Source organism: Silene latifolia, chromosome 10 (genome assembly GCF_048544455.1).
Source record: "Silene latifolia isolate original U9 population chromosome 10, ASM4854445v1, whole genome shotgun sequence".
In the NCBI taxonomy this organism is placed as follows: Eukaryota; Viridiplantae; Streptophyta; class Magnoliopsida; order Caryophyllales; family Caryophyllaceae; genus Silene; species Silene latifolia.
The window spans coordinates 7,657,682-7,675,354 of NC_133535.1; the positions used below are offsets into that span (position 1 = coordinate 7,657,682).

Here is a 17,673-nt window from a genome sequence, read left to right on the forward strand (position 1 = left end):
AACGTTCATAGCCTTAATTATGGCCATAACATACCCATTCAGAGGAAACCGGAGACCATACTCCAAATGCCGCATGTACACACCGATGTGGCCTGGCGGAGGACAACAGACGGACCGACCCTCCCGGGGATGACAATTTCGTATCCACTACCAAAGAAAAAATGGCCCTCGAAAAGTTTCTCACCGGAACAACGGCAAGCTTATGGGACCAAAGACGGTCAAGGCGAACCTTACGGCATCACCGTGATCCATGACGTCTCGCCTCTCATTAGGACGGGGCCTTTCCTCCTCCTCACCAAAATCATCACCAAAATCACCACAAGAATCTTCATCCTCCCATTCCTCCGAATCGAGGATCAACCTGCGGAGAAGGAGACCTAGGACCCTCCGACACGGGCCCACTAGGTCCAAAGATCGGCGAAGACATGTTCACAACAAATTACTAGCAAAGAAAAGAAAAATTCGTTTGTTTACCTTCAAAGGAAAAAGTGCTAGCCGGATCAAAAACTCTGAAGATTGGAAGAAAAAAGAAGCCCTTCAGTTTAGCAAGACGAAAATTTTGAAGAAAATTTGAGAAAATGAAATTAGTGACCAAAATCACGGAAAAAGCGCTATTTTATAGGAAAAAGCCCATAATAAAGGGCCAATCGAGCACGACCCATGAAGCAACAACCAATCAACGAGCAAACACGTGTCGAGCATGCAACCACGGAATGTCAATCGTCGCAACGCTTAAACGTCAATCAATGCAACAGTGACCAAGCGTCTTCAACACGCCCGTTCACATCCCTTCAACTATTCGTTTTCCTCAACGAATTCCTAGGTATCCGGTCTCCGCCGCCACCGATCAACCAAGCTAGGAAGCACCGGCGGGGGGCAATCAAAATCAACCTAAGCACTCTCAACCTTGGTCACGGCCACCGTCATATTCTTTTCCACATCGAGTGCCCTTTACGCATCCATGTGGAGGGGGGATATGGTATACGGCACGGCCTAGGATATGGTATACGGCACGGCCTAGGATATGGTATACGGCACGGCCTAGCAAGAGCCACGCCGATGCACAAGAAGAAGCCGTCTGCGAAAAATTTCTAAAAATTACTTGTGCAGAATACATGCTCAACGTACATCGGAGCCCATACCACGGCATAGACTACGGCGGGGCAAATTGATGGGGCATATTCTCGCACCGCCGACCAAGTCAACACACCGAGCAAGGTCAAAGATATCCACAAAGAAGTCAACGACTTAGATAGCCCAAACCGATGCATCCCATCGGCTGCCACTGGTCTCGGCGTGACAACCCGGCCCGGACACACATCCGCGTACTCATATCCAAGACCCCTCGGCGGCGAGCCAACATTGTCCGCCGGCCTGCCGTAGGTCCCTTGGCCGAGGGGTAGATCAGTCTTTCCACCTGCTAGCCACTTGGCCACTTGGCCACTACGTGACAAAAGGTGAAAGTCTATAAATACTCCTCAACCTTCATTGAGGAAAGGATCTCACAATTATAACCTAAATACACTATTCATCTGGTAATATCTCCCTTATCTCTCTACAATATATACCTAGCCAAGTTACACAGCTTGATCCTTTAAGTTTACTAACTTGAGCGTCGGAGTGAGTACGCTTGGCACACACCAAGCCCTCGCCTTCGTTCATTGTTGCAGGGAAGGCCGCGAGGGACGATAGAAGCAAGAAGGATTCAACTCAAGACATTATTCTACAAGCCACGGGTGGTAACTAATCACTGCTCTGGAATTACACCCGGAACAACTTTTATAGTTTTATCCACAGATAAAAGTGGAATCAAAACTCGGGTTTACAATTCACAAGGGCTTGAGTATTGCGGTTTGACAAGTTGAGTAAATATACTAGTTTAGCTAGTACTCATATTTGACAAGCGATTAGGCAAGTGTGAAAATGTATAAAGTAAACCATGAATTATGGTTTGTCCTATGTCATTTTTTCTTCGGTTATAGAGGGAAAATGTTATGCAAATTGATTTACCAATGTAGATGGTCCTTTCTACAAATGGTAGAGTATTCTTGCTTAAGAGAGGCGCCATTAGCTTATGGGTTTCCAAGAAGTGAATTTGCATAATGAGTGGACATTGGAGTTTGTATGCGTAGTACTAGCATAGCCGGTTAAGGCTAAGTAGCTAAGAAAATTAATCTACGGTATTACTTAAAAGTATTAGACCAATTTCATCCATGATTTTTTGATAGTGAATAACGGTGCACCGGAGTGTTTGTTATAACACGGTATATGGACTATCATAAAAGGGGATTGATCTTGGTTGTATTTTGTGAGATCTTAATGTATCTAGTGGATCACTTTGCATAAAAGATCAACTAGGGACTTGGCTAACAAGTCGGATATCGGGATGGTAAAGCCTAAATTGATCTTTTGTGGTAGGACACCCAACTCCCCTCTAATATATGTTAGAGGCTGAGTTCAATGTGGAAAGCCTATTATGAAAGATTGAAGCACATAATATATAATGTCCCGAAAGGATGTGCTTCAACCTGCAAGAATGGTAGGATCTTTGAAAAAATGCTATTGCAGGGCATGATTAAAAGAATCTACCTATATGAGTGTGAAGTGTAGCCGCTTCTTAAAGCTCGGGCTTGGCTTTGTATGCGCTCATGAATGGATATGGACACATGGCTGCTAAAAGTGTCAAGAATAAACTTTTTGGAGTTATTTGAATTTATGTGTATGTTATCTTCATGTATTCAAAATGGGTTGAAGGGTTCAATCTGTGGGACACCCTGATTCTCGAATATTTGGAATGTGTAATGTACTAATGTGGAAGTTCAATCCTTGGGACACTTTCATTTATGCATAGATTTGTTTGCTTTGTTGCTTTATTGGAAACAAGGGATACACTTAAATGGGGGAGGAATGTTGGTGATTTTGATCACAAGTCATTTAAGTGTATTCGGGTTTTCAAGTCAAAATCGGTTTGAACTCGGAATCGATATAATGTGAGTAGGAGAATACGGAGTGTATGCTCATATAATCGTATATCGAGTTCATGGGTTAAATGGATATATCGGGATAGTTGCATCCTTTATTCACACGTGTTCTTTGCATGTGTGTTGGTAGTTTTATTTGTGTTTGTTTGTGTGAAACGTAACATACAAACATGTTTATCCTATTTTAACAAACTTATTATTACATGTATGCCATGTATAAATAAGGAGGAAGTTAGTTGTTCATTCTAACTTGAAGAAAAATTTCAGATTTGGTAATGCAAAGCGAATTAATAAAACTTCATTAAGTAATCTCTTTATCTTTGCCTAGATGAAGAGGGCCTCAACCGTCTTATCCTACAAGGGATTTCGTGTAACCCAAGGCATGAAATAGGGTCGAAATACTCTTAAGGAAAGCGTGCTCTTCGTGATTCGATTGATATCCAAGTTTATGATCATTATCACTGTTACCCTATACCAAATTTACCAACATGGCTGTCTATTCAAATTAGGAGCAGCCTTTTTCTTGACATTTATCTTCAGACTCCGAGCTTCATATCACGTTACTTATGCATCTATGTTGGCGTTTCTTCTTTTCAGCAAATAAAAGTTACTCTATATCCATTGTATATTACAGAAAAATGGGACAAAGTGAGAACAGCATTAAAAGACATCAAATTAAAAGAAATACAATTAGAAAATGAAAGAAATTACCTAGAGGAAAAAGTCCCCCAAAGCCACCAATACCAGGAGCCATTTTGGCAATGCGACGAACAAGTTCGGAGCGGGCATCAATATCAACCCCAGCATCCTTGTAAGTGAGTCCACCACTTGACTCATTCCCACTACAACGCTTTCGGAAGCCATTGAAAGTGAAGCAAGCTGCTTTTTGGACAGAATAGACGATACGGGTTTGCATAAAACGGGTGAATTGTTCCCAGTTTTTGTGTAAATTCCTCTAAATTTGAGATCTGTGGCTATATTATTGAAGATGGTATTGCATTGTTGCTCCAAATTAAGCCGTAAATTCGTTGGGTTAATGAAGCATGGACTCACATTTATTTCGAGACTCTTGGTAACAAGATGGAGGGTGCGGAATGGTTGCGTTAATGAAGTTGGATGGTTGTAATTAGCAGTCAAGAGTAAAAGATGAGAGAGATTGAAAAGGGTATTAAGATAAAATTATTAAAATAAAAGGGGTATTATTGTCATTTACGTACATGAATGAGTAAAACTTGTACATGAATGAGCTGTTAATATTAGTGAGAGCTGTTAATAAAAGTGATGAAGTGATCCAACTCACCCACAAATTTGTTGGAATTTTCCTAAGAGAGTCGGTCTCTGTTAATATTAGTGAGAGCTGTTTTTGAAAATTTGTGAACAATACTTGACTTGGATTATGACTTATGGGTCGGCTTTTAAAAGCCACGTGATTCGGCCTGACACCGTATAAAGACCAGTTCCGAGCGTAACTTTACCAACTCGATCCACCATGCCCCGACAAAAAAAAAATTAAAATATAAAATAAAATTGGTCTAGCCAATCGGATCTCCCTGCTCACGGTTTGTTTAGGGTTGGGATATGATTAGACCTAGCAAAATTGACTCGACCCAAATGGCCCGAGCTGAACCAGACACGCACCCAAATTAAGGACTCGAATCTAAACCTGTATTGTTTAACCTGACTCGAATGTATATCATCGCAGACTGACCGTTATCCTATTAACTTAAATATATCGCACCTGAAAATGACTTGAAGCCGAAATGATCGGTTTAGTTCGGGCCAAATTTTTGCTAAACCGAATAACGCACTAGGTATCTCTAGACTAAACGATGGTTTGGGTTGATAGTCTGATACGAAGTACTTGATATGCTTATCCTAATATACACAAATTTTCATTGTAGACGTACACTATTCGTTTAGGGTGTTGATTTTCGCAGTACACATTTTACTCATCGCAGTACACTTTTGACCATTTTACCCTTCTCATTTCCCCACACATCCATCTCTCACATCCTTTTTCTCTCAATTTAACCTAACCAACAACCTTTCTCTCGTATCACCTCTGCCATACGCCGCCTACCCATCCTCCCACCGACGACCGCCATCAACATTGTTTAACTTCATTTGTATGATCACAATGTCAACAACATTGGTGTTTTGGGGTTGCAAGCTTTTACATTTCCGATACAACTGCAAAATAAATCATCATCCAAGAACGACGTACACTTGCAACTTCTAAGACCGAATATTATCCGCTAAAATTCATAGCTGACTATTTACCCAACTTGGGCAATCAGAATAGCAAAGTCGTATGTGTATAATTGCACCCATCAATCAACTTGGACAATCAAATACGTACATGAAGAAATCATATTGGGTGATAGTTTCATAAATTAATTAAAACTCGGAGAACATGGAAGCTAATATGATATGATATGATATTGTCCGCCGGAGAATGGATAAGTTTGCAATTACCGAATGAGAGAACATTAATCTGATTGATAAGTTTGCAATTACCAAATTAAATACATGTTATACACTCATAATATCATCAATAATCGAATAAATTTGTGTATTTTCTGACTGGGAATGTTAGCAATAAAAGTAATTAGGTTTAAAAGTCTGAACAAAGAAAAGCAATCTATGAAAACATAACATAATACAAAATTTAATCAATAATTTGTTGTTAACTAATCAAATACATGTTCTAGTTTCAAATTAACATCTATGATCAAGACCCTGTTCTTTTGGACTTAAAATCACTTAATTTAAGTTTACTTCAGATCCTATAAGTTCGATTCGATTCGAGATCCTATAAGTTCGATTCGATTCGAGATCCTATAAGTTCGATTCGGTTCGAATCCTATAAGTTCGATTCGATTCGAGATCTTATAAATTCGATTCGATCCTACAAGTTGATTCGATTCGATTCGATCCTATAAGTTCGATTCGAGATCCTATACCTCACTTAATTTAAGTTCACTTGAGATCCTATAAGTTCGATTCGATTCGATTCGAGATCCTAAGTTGATTCGTTCAAATTCTATAAGTTCAGTTCAGTTTTGATCCTATAAGTTCAGTTCAGTTAAGATCCTATAATTTCAGTTCAGTTCAGATCAGATTAGTTTCAGTCCAAAAGAACAGGGCCTAAGAAATTTGAATAATTGAAGTTGTTGTATAGTTAGGGTTTGAGAGAATCGGTTTTTGAGATGTTTTAATCAAATGGTATGTAAATGGAAATATTTGGCTAAAATGTATTGTAATGAGTAAAATACGTACTGCGGAAATAAATTACGTTCGTTTATAGCTATAGACGGATAGTATTTTCCACCTACTTACACTACCCATTTTCATTTGTAAGAAAAATACTATCCATCTATAGCTATAGATGGATAGTGTCCGTCTATAATGAGACGATCGCCTGATATAATTGCCAATATGGTATTGTCGAACTTTTTGTAAATCTTTTACTTAAAAAAAAAAAGTTGAAAGAATACAAAAAATTTAATAGCAAAAGATGTAGCACGCTAGCACGTGTATAAGAAAGCAAGTGGGTCCTTAGCTCAGTGGTAGAGCATTTGACTGCAGATCAAGAGGTCACCGGTTCGAATCCGGTAGGGCCCTCTTTAATTTTTTTTTTTTACCAATTTTAAATTTCCATATTTCCAACAGTCTAGATCGTTCCACGTCAAAAAAAACTTACCCCAGTCTAATTTTTTTACCGCGGTAGACAGCCCTATATAAACTCATAAATCACCATCTTTCTCTCTCCTCCCAAAACTGAACAAAGCGCCGATCAGGTAAATAAAACTCTTTCTTTCTTCATCTTCTTCCTTTCTATCATACTTTATTTTGTAAGACGGTTTTACACAAATTTATCGTAAAACGGGTTCTTTTAATACCTCCGTTTACCTGCTAATTTGTTATGTTTAGATCCGTTTTAGCTACCTCAACTTTGTGTAAAACCGCCTTACACATTAATTTTGTCTTTCGCCATTGTTAATTTCTGATGTAATTGGTTTAATTCTGGATTTTGCAGGCTTCTTTATTGATATACGGCTTATTTTAATTGATAAAATAATGTCTCATATCCTTTTTCCTAATTGTCTTAATTTTATATTTTTCTCATTTGATTGAAATTCGTCAATTTTATCGCTAAATTATCGTCTTGTTGTATTGATGGGCTTGTTATTTATTTAAAGATTGTTGCTTTTTTGTGATTTGATTTGGATTTTCGACTTTTGTTGTGGAAACCCTAATTTTGACAGTGTTGATTTGATTTGGGGTTTTAGGTATCTGTATTAGTTAATTATATTAGGAGTATAATTGTTCCGTATTTGGTTAGATCTAGGACATTGGACGGGATTAAAACTAAGGCAAAAAGACTCGACACCTCAGTAGATAATGATTTGGGATTGGCTAACATTAATCATCACACGGATAAAACAAAGTGAATAGTCACGAGATTAAATTAATAGACAAGAAAATTTTAGGTTAAAGGAATAACTAGTAACTAATAAGGTGGTGCATTGATATTGGTACTGGTTGAAGGTAGTATTATGTTGCATTTGAATATTTGATGCACGATACGCTCTCACTAGAGCGTGTGAAACATACATTTTACACAGGAGTCACAATACAATGCGTTCAAATCTATTTACAATTCCCTACGTGTTGAGCAAATCCGTTGATCCACTTGAACTGAGGAGAGAAGTGGTGGTGACTTAGGAGTAGTGGAGGGTAGTCTATTGCACCTAATCTTCCACGACACTCATCAATTCGACTCTTTTGTTTTAATCTCTGTATATCTAGTCCATTACCCTGACTTTGACCATGTTCTATATATCGTGATGCTGCATTGTAGTACTTGTATTGTTGTTGATTTATGCTTTTGTATCATAATAATCATGTCATACGTAGGTAACTAATATAGGTCATAATAACGTGATGTTGCATTGTAATACTCTATTTGATTGGTCAACTTAGGTTCTGGTTTTGATGTTCTTAAATTTGTTAGTTGTTTCATATTTCCAAAAAAGTCACGGGTAGGTTATGCGACTGTTATTTGGAGAGGATAAGATGTTGAGTTGATTGATATGAAGGCTTTAAATGGTACATGCATGCAAAAAAATATCTGTTTTTTTTTTTTTTGCTGTTAACTGTTGCATGCCTTAACGGGATATCACGTGGCAACCAGCGTGAAATTGATCGCCAGAGAGCTCAGGCTCGTACTGGTAAGAAAGGACCTAAGAAAGAGGATGGTTTGACCCCTGAGCAGCGTCGTGAAAGGTATACATTATTTTTTCTAATGTCAACTTAAGGTTGTAGTATTAAGAACTTCTTAATTATCTCTTGCCGAAACACTCACTAGTTTAAACTTACGGTGTCAGGGATGCAAAGGCCCTACAGGAGAAGACTGCTAAAAAGGCAGCACTTGCTTCAGGAGTTGATGCTGCTGCTAAAACAAAGAAGAAATGAGAGTTTGTCATCATCTTTGAGAGAGCTCTTTTGGCATTGCCCTTTATGTAAACTTCTCTTGTAGTTTATGATGGCCATATCTGACTGGTTAATTTCTGTTTTTTGCATGTGTACTGATATTTTTAACCGCAACTGCAAAAAAAATAACGAGCAACATTGGTGATTATGCTGTTGTAATCTTCTCTTCCATATACTGCATATCTAAGGTTTTTGTGTGTGTGCGCGCGCGCGCGCGAGAGGAATGGTTGTTTCTCGTTTTTGATTAACAATTTTGAAGCAGCAAGTCTTGTATGCGAGGATCTTACAAAACCAACCCAAATTCTTATTTCTTTGTCATTCAATTATGTGGGTTAATGGGTTAGGCTCACTTTTGTTATTTTGAAGCGATGTCTATCTGGGGAGTATTTGCGAGTTTCCATCGGGCCCTTTTTATTCAGTCTTCCAGTTATATCTATATTTTAATTCTTGAGTTACTCAATTAGAATAGTTTAGTTGGGTTATGGAAAATAGAGGTGAGGGTGGCGTAGCCCGTAGGAGTCTGCAGGACTGTTTAATTTGCGTGACTGCAAGTTTACATATTAGCAACGAGTTCGAGAGTCGTGAGATGAACTTTCCCCCGTTTTTATATCTTCCATATTTAGGGTCAAAATTAGCAAACTTGACCGTAAATTAGTTGAAAAATGTATATGTATATTTATTATCAAAAAATATACTGTATTATTTTTCAAGTAATTAGAAAAGTTAAGTTTACATGTCGAAAAATGTGATTGAGGTATCATCATGGAGACCATGTTAAAAGCAAATGGGACGACAAAAAAACGGGAGAGGTAGCTTCTATCAAGGCTAGGCTGAAAGCGTGTGCTCTCTTTGGCTAACTTTTTAAAATTTTCAAAGTAGAAAGCTCTTCATGCATATAATTGAGCTTTGGTTCAACTTTGTCTGAGCCTATTAGCTCATTTGGAAGAGCGTTGTGTAATTGCACAAAAGAAGTGGGTTCGATTCCTACATGGGCTGTTGCTGCAAACTGTGTTTTCGAGACGTGTCTCCTTTCTTGTAGAGTGTATGTATATCACGATATGTTGAAAGTGTGGAAGTTAACATGTTAAGTTCTTTTACATCTTGCTTTATTTAGGACGGTATGTGAAGCCATCTGATACGTTTCTTATAGATATCGAAATGTGATAATCCTCAAGCAGTAGCTGTAGCCTGTAGCTGATATCCCCCGAGTGTTTGGCGAAGCATGAATTCATGATGTTAAATACTTTTGAATGCCTATTGGATTATTAGATTTGAAAATCGTGTCGTATGAGGTGTTAATTTTGACTGTAGTTAACAGGTTGGCTATTCAAGAAGTTTTTTGGCGATGCACTTGGTATGATTCTGTGGGATTATGGAGTTCGTAGCATTTTACTATTATATCATCACCTGATCAAGCAAGGCGGTTTTGATGCGTCTATGAAACTCATGATTTTCGTTTGAATGTAATGCTACCCACCTATTGCAGATGGGTAGGCAGTTTTGAATTTTGATGAGTCTCATATGGCAATGTTTTTGATTTTATGTCATATTTAGCCAAATTGTTGTGAAGATGCATTCTTAAACGAATGAGCCTTGGCTTTGAGTTGCAACTTTGATGACCACTTTTCGAGTTGGGTGACTTTGCCTTCCTTTCAACCGCTGTGTGTGTGGTTGTCTCAACGGGTGTTTTACATTTCACTGTAAATTACTCGTTTGCCCCCAAATAGTCCGTTATGTACAAGGCTAACCAAACAAGTAGTCTTACACTGTTACTTGGTGACCCATCGTTAATTTGTTGTGAGTAGACCGGTAAGAGTGCCAAGCAACCAAGTCAAGAACGGGTTTGGCTTTTCTGAACCGATTCATGGTCGATTGTGGATTGTCAAACTAATTTTTCTAATCGTGATTCATGAAATGTGACGGTCGCAACCAACCCGAATTTTATTTTTTCTTTGTAATTAAACGATATAATATGGCAATCATGAAATGTTCATTTATAAATTCTTATTACTGAATAAAATAGTTTCGCTCTACAAAGTTATAATATGAACAGTATACCCAGTATAACAGACATGGGGATGTAGCTCAGATGGTAGAGCGCTCGCTTAGCATGCGAGAGGTACGGGGATCGATACCCCGCATCTCCATTTTTTTGGTTTTCAGCATCAAAATTCCAGCCTTTTTGTTTTTCAAATAAATCCGGACTTATTTCCCATAGTTTTTTGTTTAAGACGGATAACAGCATGATGAGATAGAAAACAGAATTTCACGCCTTGGCTAGGGCCTAGGAAATTGCAAACACTTATCCCATCTTGGCCATCTATCTATAACGAGTAGTATTGAGCTGTTATATGTGAAAGATGGACATAGCTATTTTAAGGGAGACTCACTTTTTTGGGCGAATTTCACATATTTGAGATCCTACATTGAAATCTAGTTGATATCAGTCTTGATGTTAGGTTTTAATGTTTTCGGGTGAATCTTCATTTCCTATTTTGGTTACCTATCACAAAACTTTTATAACGTAATTTAATAGAATACGTAAAACTAAATTATTAACCTTAAATCAACTTAAAATGAGGACATAAGCTTTTGTATTGGTTTAATTAGACCTGTACTCGGGCCGGGCTAGGGCCAGGTCGAGCTGGCCAGGGGGCAGGCCGGGCTCTTCTGGTCAGACCCGGGCCAGGCCAGGTAGAGGGGCGATCTTGGCCGGGCTGGGACATGCTTGACCCGAGCCTAGGCCGGAGGCGGGCTAGGCTGGGCTAGCGGGCCTAACCTAATTTTTTTTTCCTAAAATAGACGGGCCAAGGCGGGCCGGGCTGGGAAAATGGAACCCGGGCCAGGTCAGGGGGGTGGGTCGAGCTAGTCAGGGGCGGGTCAAGCGGGCTGTGGCGGGCTGTGCCCTGACCGGGCTGGGCTGGCCCGTGCTGTTGGCCAGCTCTAGGTTTAACTAGGAAAACCGTCTCATACAAGATTTTTGTTCTTATACTATATGAGTAACATTTCGTATTAAAAGTTCATTTAGCAAGTAGTATACCCAACTTGAGCTAATCGCCTGAGTGACTGAGTCAATGGTAACCATCTATCCTATATACAACTGATTGAACCCTTTTTGGACAAGTAGGTCTTGCTTATTACGGAATATTTGTCTTAAATCTTAAAATGAGTTACTGTAGATACTACCACATGATAGTAATAAAGACAAAACTTTTGCTATTTTTAGGCAACTCCATATAATTTGGTATGTATTTAACTCGTTTAACTTTTAAAATTTATCCGTCTTGATAAGAATTTGTGTTTCTGGACACAATGATTGACTCGAATAAACCAAGGCAGGCAAATCCACGGGGAAAACCAAACCACAAAAAATGAGAAACACAAATTGTTGAAAAAATGTCTCAACCATAACGGATCATAATACACTTATCAACGCAAATTGGCATGATTTATTTCATGTGCAGGAAATTCAGAAATGACCCACTACTTAGTTTCTTGGGAATTTAAACCACTCATCAAAAAAAAAAAAAAAAAAGAAAGAAAGAAAAAAAACCAACGGTGGTTATTTCTCAACAAGTGGGCCCCCATACAAACAACTAGTACTGTACTAAACACCAAACCACAAAGCCCACGTGTTTTTTGGGCCTTGTTTTTTTAGCTCTTCACGTACCATGTCCATGCACCATTACAAATACACTCCATTTTCAGTAAATTTTGATCACCATTTTCAATTTTCAAGCTTAGCCTTCTTTCTTGTAAGTGTTAACTTGTTCAATTTTCATGTTTTTTCTTTATTTAGCTAAATGTTTTTTGTAAAATGAATTATGAATGTTAATTTCTACTCCCAATTATTTGTTTGCCTTTAATTAAACTACCCTCACACGCAAACAAATGATTGGGACAAAGGGAGTAGTTATTTAACTCCGTCCTGATCAATAGTTATCTATTGTGTTTTCGGTTAGGAGGATTTTTAACAAAGGTAAACTATTGATCAGGACGGAGGTAGTATTGGATAGGTTGGAAAGTTAAGAATGTGGTAGAAATTGAGCTAATGTTACTTGTTTAGTTAGCATAATTACTTGAATTTTGTTAGAAATAGGGAGAAAAGTGATTGTTAAACAAAACAATAGTTTCCTTCACCCCCAAAATGGTGGAATTATGACGACCCGGTTCAAATCCCGTCAGTATCAAATTTGTCTTTTTGACATTTTTTGATGGAATTTTGATTAAAAAAACTCAATAACATGGATTTTCTTTCATTTTGTCCCAATTTCTCTGTAATTAGTTAGTTATTTAGTCTTTCCAAGTGGCGGAGCCAGGATTCAAATTTAGGGGGCGGAAAATTTTAGGGGACGAACAAGTAATGATCTAAGGTACATTTGAAAAAAATTTGAAAAATTTAACTAAAAACCTCGAAAATTTCATCCGTCAGAGGGGGCGACCGCCTCCTCTGCTAACCCCCTAGCTCCACCACTGGTCTCTCCGTTCCGGTCGGTAGTTCTAGTTTACATTTCCTTGAATAAGTATTTACTCGGATAGAGGGAGTACCAAACAATTGAATTGTGTGAATTCACTGTAATTAAACCAGAAAATGGAAATTAGAGGAGAATGGTTGTAGAATTATGGTAATTATAATATTGTTGAGCTTATTCTCATGTATATGATCATTTCAGAAAATTAAGTGATTAGATGGCGGCTTTAACGGCTTCAAATTACGCGTTGAGAGGCTCAACAACATGCTATGATGCTGCTCCTGCTGATAATTGTTTAAGAAGTCAGTCAGTGAGTTATGTAGGATTAAGGCCTTTGAACAATGCTGATAAATTGTCTAGAAATGGTGTTATTACTAAGATGAATTCGAGACAAGGTAGAAGACATGCACAAAAGAAGCAAAATGGACAGTCATGGGGAGTTATTGTGTGTGGTAGTGGTATGGGGTTGATTTTTGTCGGTACTGAGGTCGCTCCTTGGAGTAAAACCGGTGGTCTTGGTGATGTTCTTGGCGGTTTGCCACCGGCTATGGCGGTAAGGTCTTTCCTTCTTTGAATGATTTTTGTATGTTGATTACACTTGGTGATAGTGAGTTGACCACTTGACCCCACATGAGTAGCCTGTTTTCGGAGTATGAGACTTGATGTAGACCTGAATAGGATAACCCGTATATGACTTGTCCCGACTTTGCTAGTCTTGAAATGGACCTTTGGAATTAGACATAGGATTATCTAAGAAGTAAACGAAAATCGATGTTATGGTTTCAACTTCAATTTGTTTGTACTGCTACCCATCTATTGTAGATAGTTAACGAAAATCGTTGTTGACAGAACCTAGAATGGCCTTAATTAATCCGATTGACCAGATCTATAACCACTGAGTCGACAGTAACTTGACCCAAAGTGACCTGTATCCAAAATGATCCGTTAAAGGCACAAGTGGAAGAAGCACAAATCCCAAAATTAACAAACTCGAAGTGTATAAGACATCTGAAATGACCATACCCAGACTCAATCCGAATGACCTTTTTATCATGTCGTAATTGTCTGAGGTCATGCAGTACACATAACATTCATAGCATTACCAAACAGGCTTATCATTAGCTCCGTAAACTTTTCCCACCATGACAATTACTCTAAATTTTTCGTGTTAGCAGACCCTGAATTCTGTAGGACTAAGGCGTTGTTGTTTATTGTTAGGCAAATGGACATCGAGTTATGACAATTGCTCCACGGTATGACCAATACAAAGATGCTTGGGATACAAGTGTTACAGTTGAAGTATGTTTCTATCATTCCTAAGAATTCAGTTGGTTTCTCCTTCACAGTCCACTCAGAATTTGTACAGTTCTACTTCCCTTTTGGGTTCTCATTCACTATCTATCATCTGTAGGTGAAAGTTGGCGATAGAACAGAAGAGGTCCGGTTCTTTCATTGCTACAAGCGTGGAGTAGACCGTGTCTTTGTTGACCACCCAATATTTCTGGAGAAGGTTGGTCCTATGTTTTCACTTTGGTTTTCTGTTTTGAACTGAAGTATATACATGGCGAGTTTTTTTATAGGCGATTGATGATTCTCTTATACTTGAATATTAGGTTTGGGGGAAAACAGGAGCAAAAGTATATGGTCCTATTGCTGGTGAAGATTACGAGGATAATGAACTCCGCTACAGCCTTCTATGCCAGGTGACTTTTCGTGACAATTTTGCAATGCTTGCGTATCTAATTGTATTTTTCTTCAGAAAGGGATTGATTATCTTTTCTGGTTTTAGGCGGCTCTGGAAGCGCCTAGAGTTCTTGCTCTTAACAGCAATCCGTATTACTCTGGTGTATATGGTAGGTTCTGTGTTCAAAATCTTGTTCGGGAGTTTCTGCAAGATTATATACAAGACATAATCGATTTTCCTACTTTTGCAGGTGAAGATGTTGTCTTCATTTGCAATGACTGGCATACTGCCTTAATTCCTTGTTATATGAAGAGTATATACAAGTCTCGCGGCATATATCAGAGCGCTAAAGTACGTTTTCACAACTGTTAGGTCTCTAAAACAGAAACCATAATCTACGGAACTGAGTCGGTAATGGCGGGAGTGGGTTAATGGGTATATTTATAAGGTTTTTAAGTTAGCTGGGTTGGTCTTACATTATCGTCTTTTTTTTGTCCGTCACCACCACCACCACCAACAACAACATCAGAGCCTTAATCCCAAAATGATTTGGGGTCGGCTGACATGAATCATCCTTTAGAACCGCAAATTCCGATTTATGTCCATAAAATGTGACCAAGTTTTTTTGCTGGCTGCCACAGACCTACCCCAACCCTCCTCCTTTTCCGGGCTTGGGACCGGCAGTGAATGCCCGAAAACACTCACAGGCGGAGTTTGTCCGTCACCCCTGAAATAAAAATTAAAAATGCAGCTAATTCTGTCATCTGTCATGGTCCTGAATATTGTTCAACTTTTGTTAGGTTGCCTTCTGCATTCACAACATAGCATACCAAGGCAGGTTTCCATTTGCTGACTTCCCTCTTCTCAATCTTCCGGACCAATTTCGGAGCTCCTTCGACTTCATTGATGGGTATGCTATTGTACAAGTAGAATTTAGGGAGTTAAAAAAGGCCTAGCCTGTTTTATGTAACTCATGTCTTGTATTTCAGGTATGAGAAGCCGGTCAAGGGAAGGAAAATAAACTGGATGAAAGCGGCAATTTTGGAATCAGATCGAGTTTTCACTGTTAGCCCTTACTATTCGAAAGAACTTGTTTCTGGTGTAGAGAAGGGAGTGGAACTAGACAATGTCCTTCGCAAAACCGGCATTACTGGCATTGTAAATGGCATGGATGTTCAAGAATGGAACCCAATGACGGACAAATACACAACCGTTAAATATGATATATCAACTGTATGAAACTTTTTACCATTTCGCGATAAAATTTACTCGACAGTTCAAGCCATTGTTTTCTAATTTAATCTATTTTTCAGGTGATGGATGCAAAACCCCTCATAAAAGAAGCCCTCCAAGCGGAAGTTGGGTTCCCGATAGATAAGGATATTCCTGTGATAGGCTTCATTGGTAGGCTTGAAGAGCAAAAGGGTTCAGATATTCTTGATGCGGCCATCTCTCAGTTGGCCGATGAGAATGTCCAGATAGTTGTTTTAGTAAGTCCTAACTCGTTAGTTCCCTCAATCGAGACAAAAGTGGCACTTTAATGTGGCTCATATGTGAAACCGTCTCATATAAGTTTTTATGCAGAAGCTTAATTGGGAGTCATAAAGTTCTGAGCTTGTAATGTTTTTACTGTAGGGAACTGGGAAAAAGGCGATGGAGAAACAGCTTACGCAACTGGAGTTGAAATATCCAGGCAAGGCTATAGGCATAGCGAAATTCAACGTCCCTCTAGCCCATATGATAATAGCTGGAGCTGACTTTATGCTGATTCCGAGTAGATTTGAGCCTTGTGGTCTCATTCAACTTCACGCCATGAGATATGGAACGGTATTCCACTTCAACACGACTTTATTGTGTTCTTCCTAATTTACATTGTTCCAAGAGGACTAACCGTCTAGAAACGGTAATTTTATTGTGCAGGTACCGATTGTTGCATCAACAGGAGGGCTGGTTGATACAGTGAAAGAAGGTTATACCGGGTTTCAGATGGGAGCTTTCAATGTTGAAGTAAATATTATTACCCTTTCCTTCTTCTAATGCAGTACCATATTCTCATTTTAGGATACCAGCATTTTTTTCGGAGACATGTTCCGTTTCCTATCGAACCAAAGGCTCATCGTAGTCAAAAGCCTTCAAGGCACTACGCCACAGATTACATTGTTAATGTAGTATACAAATGTTAAACTTGGGAGCGGTCAACCCGTTAAATTGCCTTCAGTACCCCGAAGGAGATTGCCCCAGCTGTCGGTAGGGGATACTCCTGTCAACACCCAAAAAAAAAAAAAAAATTGTTAAATTTCACAACTTGTTCTATGCAGTGTGATGTAATTGATCCTGCGGATGTTGAAGCATTAGCAAAGACGGTGATAAGAGCACTTGGAGCCTACGGTACTCCGGCCATGGAAGAAATGATCAGGAACTGCATGTCTCAAGACCTTTCATGGAAGGTGAGTAGAACTTACCCGTTTGAGGCTATAACTATAAACTCCGTTACAGTCAAAAACCAAGACAATGGTTACGTAACTGAAATCATGAATTTACAGGGGCCAGCGAAAAAGTGGGAAGAAGCACTCCTAAGCCTAGAAGTTGCAGGTAGTGAACCTGGAGTTGAAGGCGAGGAAATCGCACCCCTTGCGAAGGAGAATGTTCCTACTCCGTAACTGGGATAGTTGAAGCTATTTATATCAAGTTAGTATAAAATATCATCGTCCATGACTAATTATGGAGCTCGTTTTTGAGGCGGTCATGGTGGCAGCAACAGTACCTATTCGCAAATAGGTGGCTCCAAGTTAATGAAGTTATGATACTTGGAATGAGTCGAATCCCTCTAAACCTACTAGAAATGTATGTTAATGTTTAGCTAGACCGATGTAAACAGCATGAAAACGAAACCAAGGTACTCGAAAATAACGAGTGTTGTAATTCAGAGCGCGGAAATGCCTATTGCCGCCTGTATGAAACATAGTTCGGAGTAATAATAAATGGTCCAAGTTATCGTGTAAAATCGCTGTTGGCAGTGTCAATATCAACTATCAAGGGG

At 38.9% G+C, this 17,673-nt stretch overlaps 1 protein-coding gene, 1 long non-coding RNA gene and 2 other non-coding genes across 4 annotated transcripts; all 4 read left to right on the forward strand.

Annotated features, from left to right (window-relative positions):
- The first annotated feature begins 6,533 nt into the window (after positions 1-6,533).
- On the forward strand, positions 6,534-6,605 carry TRNAC-GCA (transfer RNA cysteine (anticodon GCA)). Its single transcript has one exon. It is a non-coding gene; the product is annotated as a tRNA-Cys (tRNA).
- A 1,552-nt stretch (positions 6,606-8,157) lies between these two features.
- On the forward strand, positions 8,158-8,625 carry LOC141604935 (uncharacterized). Its single transcript, XR_012526246.1, has 2 exons — positions 8,158-8,270; positions 8,372-8,625. It is a non-coding gene; the product is annotated as an uncharacterized LOC141604935 (long non-coding RNA).
- Positions 8,626-10,551: 1,926 nt separating this feature from the next.
- Positions 10,552-10,624, forward strand: TRNAA-AGC (transfer RNA alanine (anticodon AGC)). Its single transcript has one exon. It is a non-coding gene; the product is annotated as a tRNA-Ala (tRNA).
- Positions 10,625-12,107: 1,483 nt separating this feature from the next.
- Positions 12,108-17,637, forward strand: LOC141604936 (granule-bound starch synthase 1, chloroplastic/amyloplastic). Its single transcript, XM_074423514.1, has 14 exons — positions 12,108-12,232; positions 13,151-13,502; positions 14,168-14,248; positions 14,361-14,459; positions 14,563-14,652; positions 14,739-14,802; positions 14,884-14,984; positions 15,434-15,543; positions 15,623-15,866; positions 15,947-16,123; positions 16,269-16,460; positions 16,554-16,640; positions 16,952-17,080; positions 17,177-17,637. The coding sequence occupies exons 2-14, from the start codon at positions 13,167-13,169 to the stop codon at positions 17,291-17,293; spliced, it is 1,827 nt and encodes a 608-aa protein (XP_074279615.1). The 5' UTR covers positions 12,108-12,232; positions 13,151-13,166; the 3' UTR covers positions 17,294-17,637.
- Positions 17,638-17,673: the final 36 nt, after the last annotated feature.